Source organism: Stegastes partitus, unplaced genomic scaffold, assembly GCF_000690725.1.
Source record: "Stegastes partitus isolate 25-593 unplaced genomic scaffold, Stegastes_partitus-1.0.2 Scaffold776, whole genome shotgun sequence".
Classification (NCBI taxonomy): domain Eukaryota; kingdom Metazoa; phylum Chordata; class Actinopteri; family Pomacentridae; genus Stegastes; species Stegastes partitus.
In genome coordinates this window covers 249,474-263,458 of record NW_007578507.1, presented here as the reverse complement: position 1 = coordinate 263,458, position 13,985 = coordinate 249,474, and the positions used below count along the sequence as shown (strand labels likewise).

Sequence of the window (13,985 nt, the reverse complement as noted above, 5' to 3'; positions counted from 1 at the left end):
GTGTGTGTGTGTGTGTGTGTGTGTAGGAGGACGGGGTGGAGGGGGAGATACGAGGAAGGCTCCTATAGGAGACCCACGGGGCTATTATGACTGGTAGCTGTCACCTCGTTTCAGTGATAAACGGGCCAAACCAAGGTCCCAGCCAGACAATAAACATCATTTGCAACCAACAAACACATAAACACAGCAGGGCCAGTCATTCCCGGCACCGCAGCAGCCTTAACCCCTTCTCTCCGACCACAACGGGATACGCTCGGCACAGTTTGCACAAGCCTACGAGCTGCAAAGCAAAACCTGCATTAGACTCACATGAGATCGGGTCTGTATCGGTGAATGAGGGCGCACAGCGCCAGGCCGCTCTTCCAGGACATGGTGAGGTCCGATACATTGACATTCCTGTATCCCTCCGTTTGTCTCTGGCACCAGTTGAGCAGCTTACTGGATCGAGCTATGGATTCTGGTGCGGGAAAGAGGAAAAAGAACTGATGTTAAAGATGGCGGTCGAGCAGAATGCGGATTAAAACGTGGAGAGGAACACGAGCTGGTTCTGGGCTGCATTACATGTGTCTTGCTGAGCAATCTCATGGCCTTGGTCGGGCAAGGCTGAGCACGGGATCGTAAAGTTCTGTCATCCATGACCTCATAATCCATGTTAGTACCAGTTACAACCAGCAAGTGGAGGAATATTACAAACCGTCCAGATGGAAGGAGGAAAGGATGCAAATGAGAGGTTAGGAAAGGATGCAGAACTCACAGGAAACCTTTAAAACCAGCTGGACTTGAAATGTTTGACACGACCAGCGAGCTACTGAGTTAGTGCAAAGGAAGCTTCTCAGGCTGCGCGATCAGTCCATCATCACACTACTGTGTGTTATTCACTCAGCAGGGAGGCGTCACAACGGTTAAACTATTAGGAATCCCTGTGAAAGCAACACCATGCATTTGGACTTTGTGTTACCTTGCAACTGCTTGTCAAGCAGGCAATTGTCTGGAGTGAAAATAGTGGATCATTACATGTCAGCAACAGTGATTGCAGCAAATCCAGCACTCATCAAATCAGCTCATTGAGAAATGTCTAATAATAAGATCTCCTTTTGTAGATGAAGCAGAAAAGACACAAACCATTCCTGGCCAGCTTGGGCGTCGACGAGTTGATCACGTTCTCGATCTCGATGCGGATCTCCCGGCACTCGCCCGTGTCGCAGAGGTGCCGCATCTGCAACGTCGAGGTGATTATCACACACATGTTGCACTAAGTGAGGCTGGTCCAGTGAAATACTGAAGCACAGAACTAAACACACACTAATTATAATTCTGTTTCTGAAGCTCACACTCACCTGACTGGGCTTGAGGAAGTTAAGGCTGATGTTGGGGTAGCGTGTGGTCGGGTCCACGCTGTACTGACTGAAGTTCTTGCTGACGTTTTCCGGTGTGGTCTGAGGCAGAAGACGGTAAATGCTCTCCCTGAAGCGCAGAGGGAAAAAAACAGAGTTATTATCTTTCCATATACTAAGCAGGCAGCGTCTAACTGAGGGAACGGGAAAGGAACATATAGGAGGATGCTATTTTAATACATTAATGAATCATATTAACATCCAAAGGGCACAGGGAGTTACTACGGAGCTATGAAGTCACATTCCATCCAGGCCTCATGAAAGCCTCTTATCCCATTAGCGCTAACCGAGGTGGGACTGAAGCTTCAAATCATATGCAGGCACGTTTCCTAGAAAAGCACTTACAGATAAAAGGGTGTGTTTGAGGAGAGCGACTGTGTGCGAGCACGAGAACGCAGCGAGTCTCGGTGCGTCACTGTTTCCACGTCCTCACCTCTCAGCCAGCACCTCCAGAGGGCTTTTTCCCTGGGCCCAGCTCTTCACCATCCAGCCCGAGTCCATGGCTGCCAGGAAACCTCGTGCGATGCCAGTGCCCATCGGCCAGAAGGGCTGGAGACGCCGGCGCATTCGTCAACCAAACATGGGCACAGGGGAACAAAAACATAAAAACAACTTAGACACAAGACTTAAAGGAGCCGTGGATCCGGTCCGGTCGTGTTCCTAACATGTGCAGCGGTCACTAAAAACATGAAGCAGCATCTGTAGAGTCAGAACTGTTCTTTATACGCATCAAGGGCTCGATGCAAGATAACGCAGAACAGCTTTTATGTTCAGGTGAACTTTTTTTATTAGGTAACTGTTTTTTTTTTAATTTGTTCATTTTATTCTCCTTTATCTTTATTTATTTTAATTACTACTGCTTCTACTATTATCATTATTCTAGCCTTTATGATTTTATCCTCTTTTTGTGTTTTATTCCGCTTGTTTGTTTGTTTTTTCCCTTTATTGTGATATGGCATTTTTGGTTCCTTTATTATTTTATCTGGTGTTGTTGTATCGATTCATTATGAAAATGTTTAACCATGTTTAATTCTGTTCCTCCACTTTTGCCTCTTAGACTGACCTGCCTCCTGTCATTCAACAGTCTTCCTCTTTTCTTTTTTGCCAAGTCTATAAAGCCATTTGCAAACTCTGCTTTAAAAGGTGCTACATAAGTAAAGTTACTATTATTATAATTAAACTAATGAAAGCACAATTATGAATCTATGTTCCATTTCTATCGACATGCCCCCCTCAGTCCAACACACTGGACATTTAAAAAAAAAAAACTTGAACTTTTAATTTGAAACCCCCCCTCCCCGTGACCCTAATGAGGATTAGACAGTGTATAGATAATAGATGGATCTTGTGCCGCCTCTCTCACCTCCAGCAGGCTGTCGCCCACCAGCGCCACCAGCAGCTTGTGGCCGTTGCGTTGGCGCACCATGGCGGCGTTCTCTGAGGCGTACATGCAGGTGAAGTCGAACATGGCGACGTCGGGCTGGCCGTAGTGGTTGATGGCGAAGTCCAGCGTGGGGAGCTGGTGGTTGGTGGAGAAATCTGCAGCCTCTCGTGCATAAGACAGCAAGGCGGCCTGGTCTACGTTACCTCTGGACAGCAGCAGCTCCGTGTCCGCGTAGTCCTGCAGGACAAACAGAGGAGATGCAATCAGAAAATAAGAAATGTTAAATGCAGAGAAGTCGAGAGAAATTTGTGGTTACAGTCGTTCAAGTGGCTTCTAGCTCAACACGTCAGCAGGCGTCACAGGAAGTTAAAGACGTGTATGTAAGAGTAAAGAGGCACAACAATCCTGACATTTACACATAAACAGAAGAGACGGTGCAGCCAAGACCATTGCTTTCTATATCAGGACACTCAGAGGACTTCTATTGCTCTGATACCATCAGGGAGTTTATAACCATGAAGGGCATTTGAGTTATGATATATTTTTTCAACGCTTCTAAGCTAAGCTGTACAGCTACAGTCATTATGAGGTCGGGCAATACGGAGCAACACTTCTTGTGCATTGGTTTAGTAAAAAATTGTTAAATAAGCAATTAAATTTTTTCAAATTCAATTTATTCTATATGTTGGATTTTAAAAAAATTGCCAAAAATAAACTATCCCTAACGAGATTCTGTTAAAAGCAAAAAATTCTGCACTTCTTGGCGTAACCAGGAAGCCTTTAATGACTCAGCTGCGACCAACAGTCACCTGACAAAAAATCAGCAACTTTTTGTTCGAGCCAGATTAATCTGCAGGCTGTGTTTACATAGAGTAGATAGGATATCAGTATGGTATAACAAAAAAAAAAAGTAAAATGTAAACTATCCATCTGTATGTAGAGTCACCATGTTTTTTGCGTGTATTGGTAAAACCTGCAGGAAAAATGTTGTACATGTTGCTCCCAGGTCAGAAAAAAAAAAAGTAATCCAAAAAAATTACATTTTTGTTTATTGTTTTGTGATGATTTATGTCATTATTATTATTATTATTATTATTATTATTATTATTACATCTGTGTCACGCTGCACCAAAGACATTCTGACTTCTCTCTACTTACAGCCACGGTTGTGCTGTTTCAGTAGAGATGCAGGACTTTATATCGCAATAAAAAATGAGCAAACAGTGAGTGAAAATGTGACGGGAACAAAAAGAAAAAACACCCAGAAAGTAAAGTTCACAGGTTCACAGCAAAGTGACTGAAGCTGGAGTGAACGGCGCTGCTACAAGCCTCTCTAACATGTAGCATCAAATCGCTGCATGCTTTCAGTGACATGTTTTCACAGAGGCCGGCCAGAGGTGCGTTCTTCCACCTTCCAGCCTCCTGGTTGCCCAACGCCAGGCCGGTGGTAACTACGGCGGCTGAGGTGAAGGGCAGGGCGGTGGAAGATATGAACAAGGGCTGTTTTCTGACTTGCAGCTCAGCCTTGAACTGACTGGCCTCCGCTGTGCCCACCCTTCCTCTGTCCCGCTCGAAAAGGCCAAGCCAGAGTCGCTGCTGTAAACGGCTCAGGGTAGGAAACTGAATTAAAGGGAACTTCCACAAGCTTCAGTACCAGTAAATACAAATCCCCCCCCGGCTTCATACCTTCATGTGTATACCTAAACCTCATTAATGTCACCAGCTAACCATGAAAACACACACGGGCCTGCACGTACATGCACAGGGACCGACACAACACGAGGAGTCATTACGTACACGAGGCAGCTTAAAGTGTCTGAAGGCTGAGGACTGTTGCTGCAAAAACACTCATTTCAGACATTTAGGATCTAAAAGCCGCAGCACACCTTCAGCTACGTCTCTGCATGAAGACAGACATGCAATAAGGCCTTTCCGGTTTCCTGTGGAACGCGGCCAGGGAAAGGAAACTACCGAACACAGCGAGGACACAAATACTCAGCGAGCGCTTGAGTTTGTTCCTGGACACTGTTGGCTTGGTTACGCCGTCAGACAAATACTGGGCAGGCAGAGAGGATAAAAGAATGAAAGACAAAAAACAAAACAAGAGACAGACTTGTGATGCTGTTGGTCTGTGCATGCCGGCAGCCTTTATGTGCACTACAGAGACCCAGAATGAGTCTGTAGCGCTCACACCACGCTGAGCGCCGGCCTCTCATCACTCACATGCAGAATGACTCCTTTCTCCAGCAGGCTCTGTTTTTTGGCAGTCATCACAAAGTAATGCGTGTCATCCTTGTAGTAGACGATGTTTTCCAGGTCAATACCTAAAAAAGACAGAAAGATGGATTGTTACACGCGAAGCACAATCGCCCTCCTCACTGCCGCAGCTCGCCGTCTTGTCGTCGTTTGAGGACCAGAGCGGCAATTACGCGACTGAGAGCGCATAAGCAAAGCCGCCGGGACATTGTCACGTCAGCGATAAACTGCTTGGCATCAAACCAAAGCATTTTAATTGGGTGAGCTGACAATATCTGTGATCAAAGGACAAATTATCTGTTCTAGTTACCTCCGTGTTTTGGCAGGAACGAGCTGGAGATCTCACAATTATCAAAAAACCTGAACAACGTGTATATAAAGAGAGCATAAATCCCCTACAGCCGCGGAGCTGTGACGGACCTGTTGCTTCTCTGAGGTCCTGAAAGAACTTCTGATTGAAGATGAAGGCCACGCCGCTGATCTCCTCCACCTTCGCCTCCGCCGTCGTGTTCCTGTTGATGAAGTTAGCCGTGATGGCGATGGCCAGTTTGCCTCGGAACTCCTTGCGTCGAAACCCTGAAGGTACAAGTAGAAAAGAGAAAACAGGCCTTAACGGCAGGAGCTGAACTTTCTCAAAAAGCCAGTAAACACTCAAAACCAGCTCAATTTGCTGACTTACATTTGCTTTTACAACATATCAAACCCTTCAAATGCACATCGTAAACACAACCACATGTTCTGTGTCATGACAAAAAGCTTTCTAGGTTTCCAGGCTGCTGGACGTGGTTCTTGGTTCTTGGTTGTCTGTGACCTCAGGGGGAGCTGCAGCTTCCCTCCACTGATGCAGCAGTCAGCGGTACAGAGCGAGGTCACGGTGCTCTGCTCCACAGGGGTTCCCTTCACCAGTGTGGCCCCAACATTCATAAAGGACACAGACAGCCAATTCAACAATCCCTATTCTGCTCTGCCAGGAGAGCAAACACTGTGTGAAGCTGAACGTAGCAGCCAGACACAAACAAACACACGCACAGATGTGCACAAATGCTCATTCATACACCAGGAACGGAGTGAGGTCAGGGCCCGACCGCAGCTGTACACTAGTGAGATCATAATCGCTCTGACTGACTTCCAAGTCCACTTAGGGAAACAAATAATACTGTTTGTGCTTCGCCTTGTTTAGTTAAGGAACACACTGCACTGCTGGAGCAGCTCTCCCAGTCGGGACATGCTAACTTGCCTGGAAGCGTGTTCCTCCTTCCGTCTGCTCCAATGATGACATCAAACTCCAGCTCGCTGGCAGGGTGTGTCCTGGGGTGGACCTCAGCCCTCCAGCCGATCCCTAAGAGCACACAGCATGTGTAATCAGAGAGAAATGCATCAACAAAGCGCGGCTTAGAGCCTTTGACAGATACGACAAAACATGTTCTCTTTCCATTCAGTGTTCCTCAGACTCGTCTGGCAGCAGCTTCACTCGCTTACTTTCACTCTCTTGGTCTTCGGGGGGCTCGATGAGACCCTTGAACTCTACGTTGACGTGGATCTCGATGCCCAGCAGGAGAGCCACTTTCAGCAGCATTAGCTGCAGCTGACGAATACCTGGGGAAGACATCCGAGATTAAGACCTATAATCCATCTTCAAATATGCTCAGAATGCAGCAAAAGCACTGCGTCCACTCACTGATATGATCGATAGCACCAGCGCAGAACTTCCCGTAGAACTTCTTGGCCCCGAGGCCCCTGAGGTCCTGGATGGTGAAAGGCCAGAGGTGCAGCACGTTGTTCCTGGAGAAGGCATCTCTCTTCTCCAGAAGCACCACTTTGGCCCCCAGGAAGGCCAACTCGATGGCTGTACGCAGGCCGCATGGCCCCGCACCGATGATCAGACACTGAATACGCAGAGAGGAGAAAGTCAGCCAAGCACATGGAAAGTCAAATTACTGCCACTCTTCTCTCTGTAGACGACAAACCCACATATTCACACTGAAGCCCCAGGTTAGCACATCCCACTGTCTGAAAACCAGCCTGTGATGCAGCAACACGCCTTCATGCTGCGTTCATGTCATATCATTTAAAACATAATTATGAGCAGCCATGTGTGAAAACAACTTGTGCAGCAACTGCATCTGAGATGTCAAACATTTCTGACAGCAATGACGTGTCCCCCCGACATCAACAAACTGTGGCTGCAAAATATAACGTCAACACAAACACATTCATCTGCATAGCAACAGAGCCAAACATCAGCTGGTCTGACCAACCAGAAGAAGATGAAGTCCGATACCGCCTGTCACCACCATAAACCCAGATAAGCTGCATTAAAACAAATTAACCAACAACTCAATTCATCCAAAGGACATTTCATTTGTTGGTGATCGCGAGTGAACCTGACTTGTAAATCAAAGTTCATTTCTGCCGACGTCATTCATTTTATCAGCTGACATTATCTTGTCAACAGTTTATTGGACCCAGCCCTTATTTTAGGGTCAATTACATGAATACACTGGAGCTCCCAGGAGGCAGCAGATTAAATGTTTGAGTCTGAGTCAGAGCCGCCGAGCGTCCTTTGGTCCACTCGGTAAACATGAGCATCAAATTACATGATTCCTCGATACTGAGGATCACGTTTTTCAGTCTGTTTGCTCCCACTTGGAACTGGAACCTCCGCCAAGTCACCTGATGCAGCTTTGGGTGAATCATCGGGTTTCCACCGATGCAGGCTCACCTTTGAGTTGGCACAGGCACGGCCCTTCTTGTACTCCTTGTGGCTGGCTCTCTTGTCGAGCTTGGCCCACAGCGCCTTGGCCTTCCAGTAGTTGAGTTTGGACTTGAGCTTGTGGTAGAAGACCCTGTACTCAGTGGGCTTGACCTCCAGGTGGTCACAGAGATCCTGGAAGGCCTTGAGCGTGCCCTTACATGTGGTCGCCTGGACGAATTTGTCGAACAGGACGTGGGACAGGTTCACCCCGTCTCCTCCGGCTGCACCGGCGCCTCCATCCCCCATGGTCCAGGCTCACGTAGGGCTGTGAGGGCCCTTCACCCTGCCCCTGGCAGGGGTCTCTGGGTCCAGCCCCAACCCTGGAACAGCCTCTCTCTGGTGGAGGGCTCTAACTCCCAGCCTCAGGCATCTTCATTCTGTAGCAGAGATGGAATGAGAGGAAACAGAGGGAATCAGTTTAGCTCCGTATAAAACATCTCCACATGTAGCGCTCACGTAGAAGATCATAGCTCCTGAATGTTTGGACGATACCTACACTGTGAGAAAACATGAAGAGAAACTTCAATTAGAAACTTCATGACAGTGCAAAGAATCAAGCTAAGGATGCCGATGACGTCCTTCTTCTTTTATCGAAACAGGCTTGAAAGCTCTCTAACTAAACATCTAAATGTACGACAGTTGGTCAGCAAGTCATGAGAGCAGCGACTGAGGACAGAGACGAGGCGATTCAGGGTGTCGCTGTCATTCCTCTGCTGTGACACGACCTCAAACAACCTCCTATCTGTCTAGGAATGGAGCTGCTGGACACAGGAAGGCCACTGAACCCACAGAGAGCCAAACAGGAAACACACAGGGCACAGAATCCCTCCAGACAGACTCCAGACATCCCAAAACACTGTAAAACACACAATCCTGCTCATTCAAGACACCGATCTGGCACCAGTAGGAGTCTCTGAATAAGCCAGTTTGATCCACTCTACATAGTCCTTCCTCTGTTGGTTTACATGCTATGACATGCAGCGGTGAATCCTTGTGTTCTGCGCTCTGTAGCCCCCACGGGGACGAGATCATTAACGTTCTTGTAACTCTGCTGTTCTGACTGGATGTCTCCGTGGGTCCACAGTCTGACTTCAGTCTGCTTTACCCAACATATAAAAGAGAGATAATGGAGAAGAAGAGATGAAAGAAATCACACAAAGCGTTTCAACAAAAGTGGTGCTGATGACTGCACACTAAAGGCTCGGTGATTCTGATCCGTTTGCTGCTTAATGCAGGATCTCTGCTTTGCATCAGATCTCAGAGGCGACGACGCAGAAACTCGTCTCAGTTGTTCACGATGGTTCAGCAAAAGCAAGTATCTTTAATTTATAGATAGATAGATAGATGAAGAATTAGAAGCCATTCAGACATATATTATCACCTGGGAAAGAAAGAAAAGCTTAAACAAAAAAAGTTCAGTATTTTGAAAAAAGGTTCGAGCGATGAAATGTCGTTTCTGTGAGGAAAATGCCAACTAAGAACAAAGCTCTGAAGCTAATTAACAAATTTCAATTTCTGTGCCAACTAAACAAACACGATATATTGTGTTAAACTGTTAAATATACAGTCATGACTCAATAATCGACCCTTAACAATCCTAAACCTGCTATCCGACAGGTTTTAACCCATAAAAACAGCCTTAACATAGCGACAGCCTTGGATTCTGACTCCGACATGACATTTAATGTCACCAATCAGGATGACGGCGTATTATCTGACTGAACAATCCCACAGATTGGCTACGTTCACACTGCAGGACTTGATGCTCAATGAGGATTTCTTTGTGACTTCCTTCACGTTTCCAGTTCAATGCGACTTGTATGTGATCTGCTGTGTGAACTTCATACGAGCCAAAAGTGTCCCGCATGCGCAGAAGAGGACACGACGACGTCACACGCAGCGAGCGTGCTCAGTGTTTATGGAAGTAAACATGGATGGTAACGGTGGAGCGTATCTGCCACTCCCCCGCCGCCACCGATGGAGGAAACAGAAGTGTGAGCGCTAACTAAACTAGCATCAGCAGCCAAGTACTGCCTGTGTGTTCTGGACACTTCCACCCCGTCAGAGCGCTGCCCCGGGGTGGAAGTGTCCCCGGACCGGGACGAATGTTCTGATATTCATCATTAACTGGGCCTGAATATCCAGAGAGCAGAAAGTTCTATTGGGACCAGCCCTACTAGTTATTATAAGAACTATGAACAATAATGAACAACTAATGAGCCTTCCAGCATCAAGCCCTCCTCGTATCTGGACCTCCGTCTTGACAATCCGACAGCCTTGATATCCGACATAGAAGATGGTTTTACGTTTAGTGTCGGATTATTGAGTCACGACTGTACAGTTGGTTTCAGGAGTGCTGGTAGAAACGCCATGATAACGGTCTGCTAGATATGAACTTAAAGCACTTTTCCATGCATTGATTAAACCTCTAAAAACTCATCGTTGTGAATCAAAAAACATCTAGTTGAGTTCAGCCCTCCACCGCTGGCTGCAGCCTGAGCACACCAGCTCACCTACAACTCTGCTCACACGCTGTCATAGTGTCGGACATTATATATCGGTAAGTTGTAATAATGAAGCAATTCACCCATAAATGCTCAAACTGGAAGCTGATTATGAAGGAGAATAATTCATCTGTTTAAAAAGTCAGTCAGTGCTGCTGCAACCTGCTAGCAAAAAAGTAAAACTTACTAAATCATTAAATGTAAGTAAGATTCCCTCAAATAAATAAAAAATAATAAAATAAAAATCAATACAGGCGCAACATCTAGAAAACCAACTGTGCATAAACTGTTTTCATATTAGCAGGTTTCATCACACTTGGATTATGCAACGCAAATATTATGTGGAGTAAAAAACACAGAATAATATTGATTAAAGCAACAACAGAGCACCGCTGCATATCTCTAAAAACACATATTGGACTTGGTATCGCTTCGGCCCGGTCTGAGATGTTAGATAGAGGCTGTTAAGTGCCACAGACAGTCGGATCTGCACAGCAGTCGCTCTGTTGCTTGCACCGCAACATACTTCTGCCAGATCCACCTGTTTCATGAAACATCCTCCAGGATATGGACATGTCAGCAGAAACTTGGGTTTCTTTGGAGAGGATGCAGATTCCACCTCATTAAAAACCTCATTTGTGAGATGTGTGTTCACTTCATTTTGAGTTTAGATATCACCATAAGATCCAAACAGAATGGACTGTCAGGCTAAACATCCATATCTGAATGCTTGGTGCAGATGAAGGCGTGACTCATTAACTACAATCCAGAGCAACAAACATAAACCCAGTCTTTACTCTGGCTCGCTGCTCTATAGAAGCCGGAGCCTGGTACTGTCCAGCATGTCGAGCTAGTTCATGAAAGCCAATGCAGTCCCAGTCCCAGCGGCAGCGCATGATGAAAGGAAGGCAGGTACAGAGGTCAGCTGGCCTCCTTTTCACACCCTGCCAACTCTGCAGTGCAGCGAAAACAGCCGGCCCTGAGCTTGGCTCTGCCTCAGCGTGTCCGGATCGGGACCGAAGGGGGCAGCGCCAGCTCAGACAGAACACAGCCCTTTACCAAAGCAGCCATTCAGGAAGCCGGACGCGTCATTTCTAATGTGAGTGAACACGCAGGACTCGACTTTAACCTTCAAACTGTTTCCAGACAGAAGCAGGTGGTGGAAGTCTGTGGTTTGGTGTGTGCAGTGACAGATGGTGAAACACTGACCAGCTCTAGTCAGAGATCAAACATCAGCATTGATCACACAATAAAAATCAAACGCTGTGATTGACTGAGCGTCGAGGCCAACATTAGGCACAGATGACTCAATCGATGGTCCTTAATTTTCTGATCAATAGTAGTGATCAGCTGATGATAGCACACAGGCGTATTCATGAAGCTTCTTCAGTGTTTTCTTGTGATGAAGACCAACACTGAGGCCGGCCTGTCAGTCACAGCTGTCATTCCTGTGGTGTGTGCAGCAATAGGACTGCATCAGGCGCAGGTTCGTCTGAGATGACACCGTTTGGCAGAAACGTGACAGGATGGCGTCGGATGAGCGTCTACCACATAGCAGGAACCAGTCTGCAGCTCTCAACAGCTCATGAACTAATGATCTTATCAAGACAGGACCATCTTAAAACTAACAAGCCTGAAATCTCCACCCTAAATTCTTACACTCTCGAACTGTGACCCGAGCAGAAAGATCCCAGTTCATCAGCGGCGAAACGGTTTTACGAGGCGGAGCGGAAGAAGGCGGGCGACTTTCAACTTCTTGTGGAAGCGTAGTTAAAGAAAAACACGTTGCCTTCAAAATAAAAGGCAGAGGAACTACGGAGCTCAGGAATGAGAAGATGCTACGACCTCTGTGACGCACTCCTGAGAAAGCTCACAGTAAACTTCTAACACACTCTGAAGGAAGCTGATGGGCGCGTCACGGTGTGTGTGGTCAGATGATGCTGGGGCTCAGGCAGCCTCGTGACAACAACAACGCTGGCCTGTAATGTGGAGGATAGTAGCCTCCTGCAGAGCCCCATATGCATACACCATGTGTTTCTGTTGGGCAGAGAACAGCCACGAAAGGAACGCAGACCGATGGAAAAACCAACGTAAAGCGACTTAGTGTTGGCCCAGAACAGCTTCAGTACACTTTGGCACTGAGTGTGTGAGACTTGACTGGAGGGATGGAACGCCATTACAGAAAGATATTCCCAAATTTGGTGTTCTGACTGTCTGACAGGCTGCTCCTGAATCTCTCACTGAGATCGTCTTCATACCCATCATACCTTTCATTCCCTGGTGCCCTGAGAGCAGGAGGGCACCAGCATCTGACTCAGGACACAAATGCTTCACGGCAGAGAGAGCGAGCTAATCATGTGTATTGATCTGCAGCCAGCCTTCCCTCTGAGGGGAGAAGCTGATCCGGATCACGTCAGCAAAAGCCAACGGATCCCGTCACTGTAGGATCCAGCTTTCTTCTGATCCGTCACCCGTCACACACACGTGAGTGTCATAGCGACTAAATAAAAGGAGTATTTAATAAAGTTCTATCATGTAAAACTCTGACTATTTTCAGGGGATTGAAAAAAAACAACTTTCTAGCAACATCTGGATGAGCTGCAGGATTTCACACATTCATAGAATCTCTCTCACACACACACACACACACACACACACACACACACACACACACACACATCACACGCTGATCTAAAAATAGACGCAGAGATTAGGCCACTGGGCTACGAGTTTGACTGCTTTTATGCAAACACGGCGGCTTTTAGGAGTAAATACGAGGCTTTAAAAGCTGATGTTTACCAGCTCGAGATAAACAACAGCACTGTGCCAGAACACTAAGCTCAATCACTGGTGTTGTTTTGTTTGCTTCTTGAAGTGTTTTCGTGTTGTGTTGGGGTTTCCTTTTGTTCCTCTAATTGGTTACAGTGCAAAAACCCATCTGAGATCCTCAGAGGTTCCTCAGAGGTTCCTCCAGGATGTTCTCCAGCAGCAGCAGGGCAGCAGGCTGTCCGGGAGCCATGGCAACGCAAACACATGACATCTGACTGCAGGTTTTAATTTACAACCTATTTATTAAATGCCAGTTTAAAATGACTTTTTAAAGGCTGAATGTAAAAATACCATAAATAAATAAAATGAAAAATTAAATAATAAAAAAACAATAATTAAGAATGTCTTGATGGGGCAGTAGAACCAGGCTCAGAACAATGAATTTTTCTGGGTTTTTTTTAATTTATTTTTTTTATACAGAAGAGCTCTGAGGCTCTGTTGGAGGGAAACTCTCAGAGAGGCTCAGCAGCATCCAGGCTGCAGCTGATCCCCTGCTTCTGGTAAACCAGCGTTTGTACATCAGCAGCAGGTAGAACATCATACAGGTAGAACATCATACAGGTAGAACATCATACAGGTAGAACATCATACAGGTAGAACATCATACAGGTAGAACATCATACAGGTAGGTTTCACATTGATCCAGAAACACAGACACATGTAGAGATACGTTTGCTTTTGTTTATTTGATGTCTCTTTTATTTTAATTTCTAATGACATCAAAATATTTGGGGACATTTTTTTGTGTTTATTTGATGTCTTGTCCCTTTTCTTTTCTTTTCTTTTCTTTTCTTTTTTAATGACATCAAAGTATTTGGTGACAATTTAGAATTTCCAATTAGCCTGAAGTTTGTGTTTTTGGC

The 13,985-nt window shown here is 46.2% G+C and overlaps 1 protein-coding gene across 2 annotated transcripts in view; it reads right to left on the bottom strand.

Moving 5' to 3' along the window:
• Positions 1-13,985, bottom strand: part of mical3a (microtubule associated monooxygenase, calponin and LIM domain containing 3a) — a 67,076-nt gene that overhangs the window by 38,128 nt on the left and 14,963 nt on the right. The window contains exons 2-13 of one of the 2 annotated variants that reach the window (XM_008291996.1): positions 7,757-8,166; positions 6,713-6,920; positions 6,514-6,630; positions 6,272-6,373; positions 5,455-5,610; positions 5,002-5,102; positions 2,758-3,015; positions 1,828-1,943; positions 1,338-1,464; positions 1,123-1,216; positions 959-988; positions 310-457 (exon numbers count right to left, since the gene is read on the bottom strand). In XM_008291996.1, coding sequence (XP_008290218.1) covers positions 310-457; positions 959-988; positions 1,123-1,216; positions 1,338-1,464; positions 1,828-1,943; positions 2,758-3,015; positions 5,002-5,102; positions 5,455-5,610; positions 6,272-6,373; positions 6,514-6,630; positions 6,713-6,920; positions 7,757-8,035 — 1,736 coding nt within the window. In that variant the 5' untranslated portion in view covers positions 8,036-8,166. The remainder of the gene's footprint in view (positions 1-309; positions 458-958; positions 989-1,122; positions 1,217-1,337; positions 1,465-1,827; positions 1,944-2,757; positions 3,016-5,001; positions 5,103-5,454; positions 5,611-6,271; positions 6,374-6,513; positions 6,631-6,712; positions 6,921-7,756; positions 8,167-13,985) is intronic. The other variant, XM_008291997.1, reaches the window with a different exon arrangement.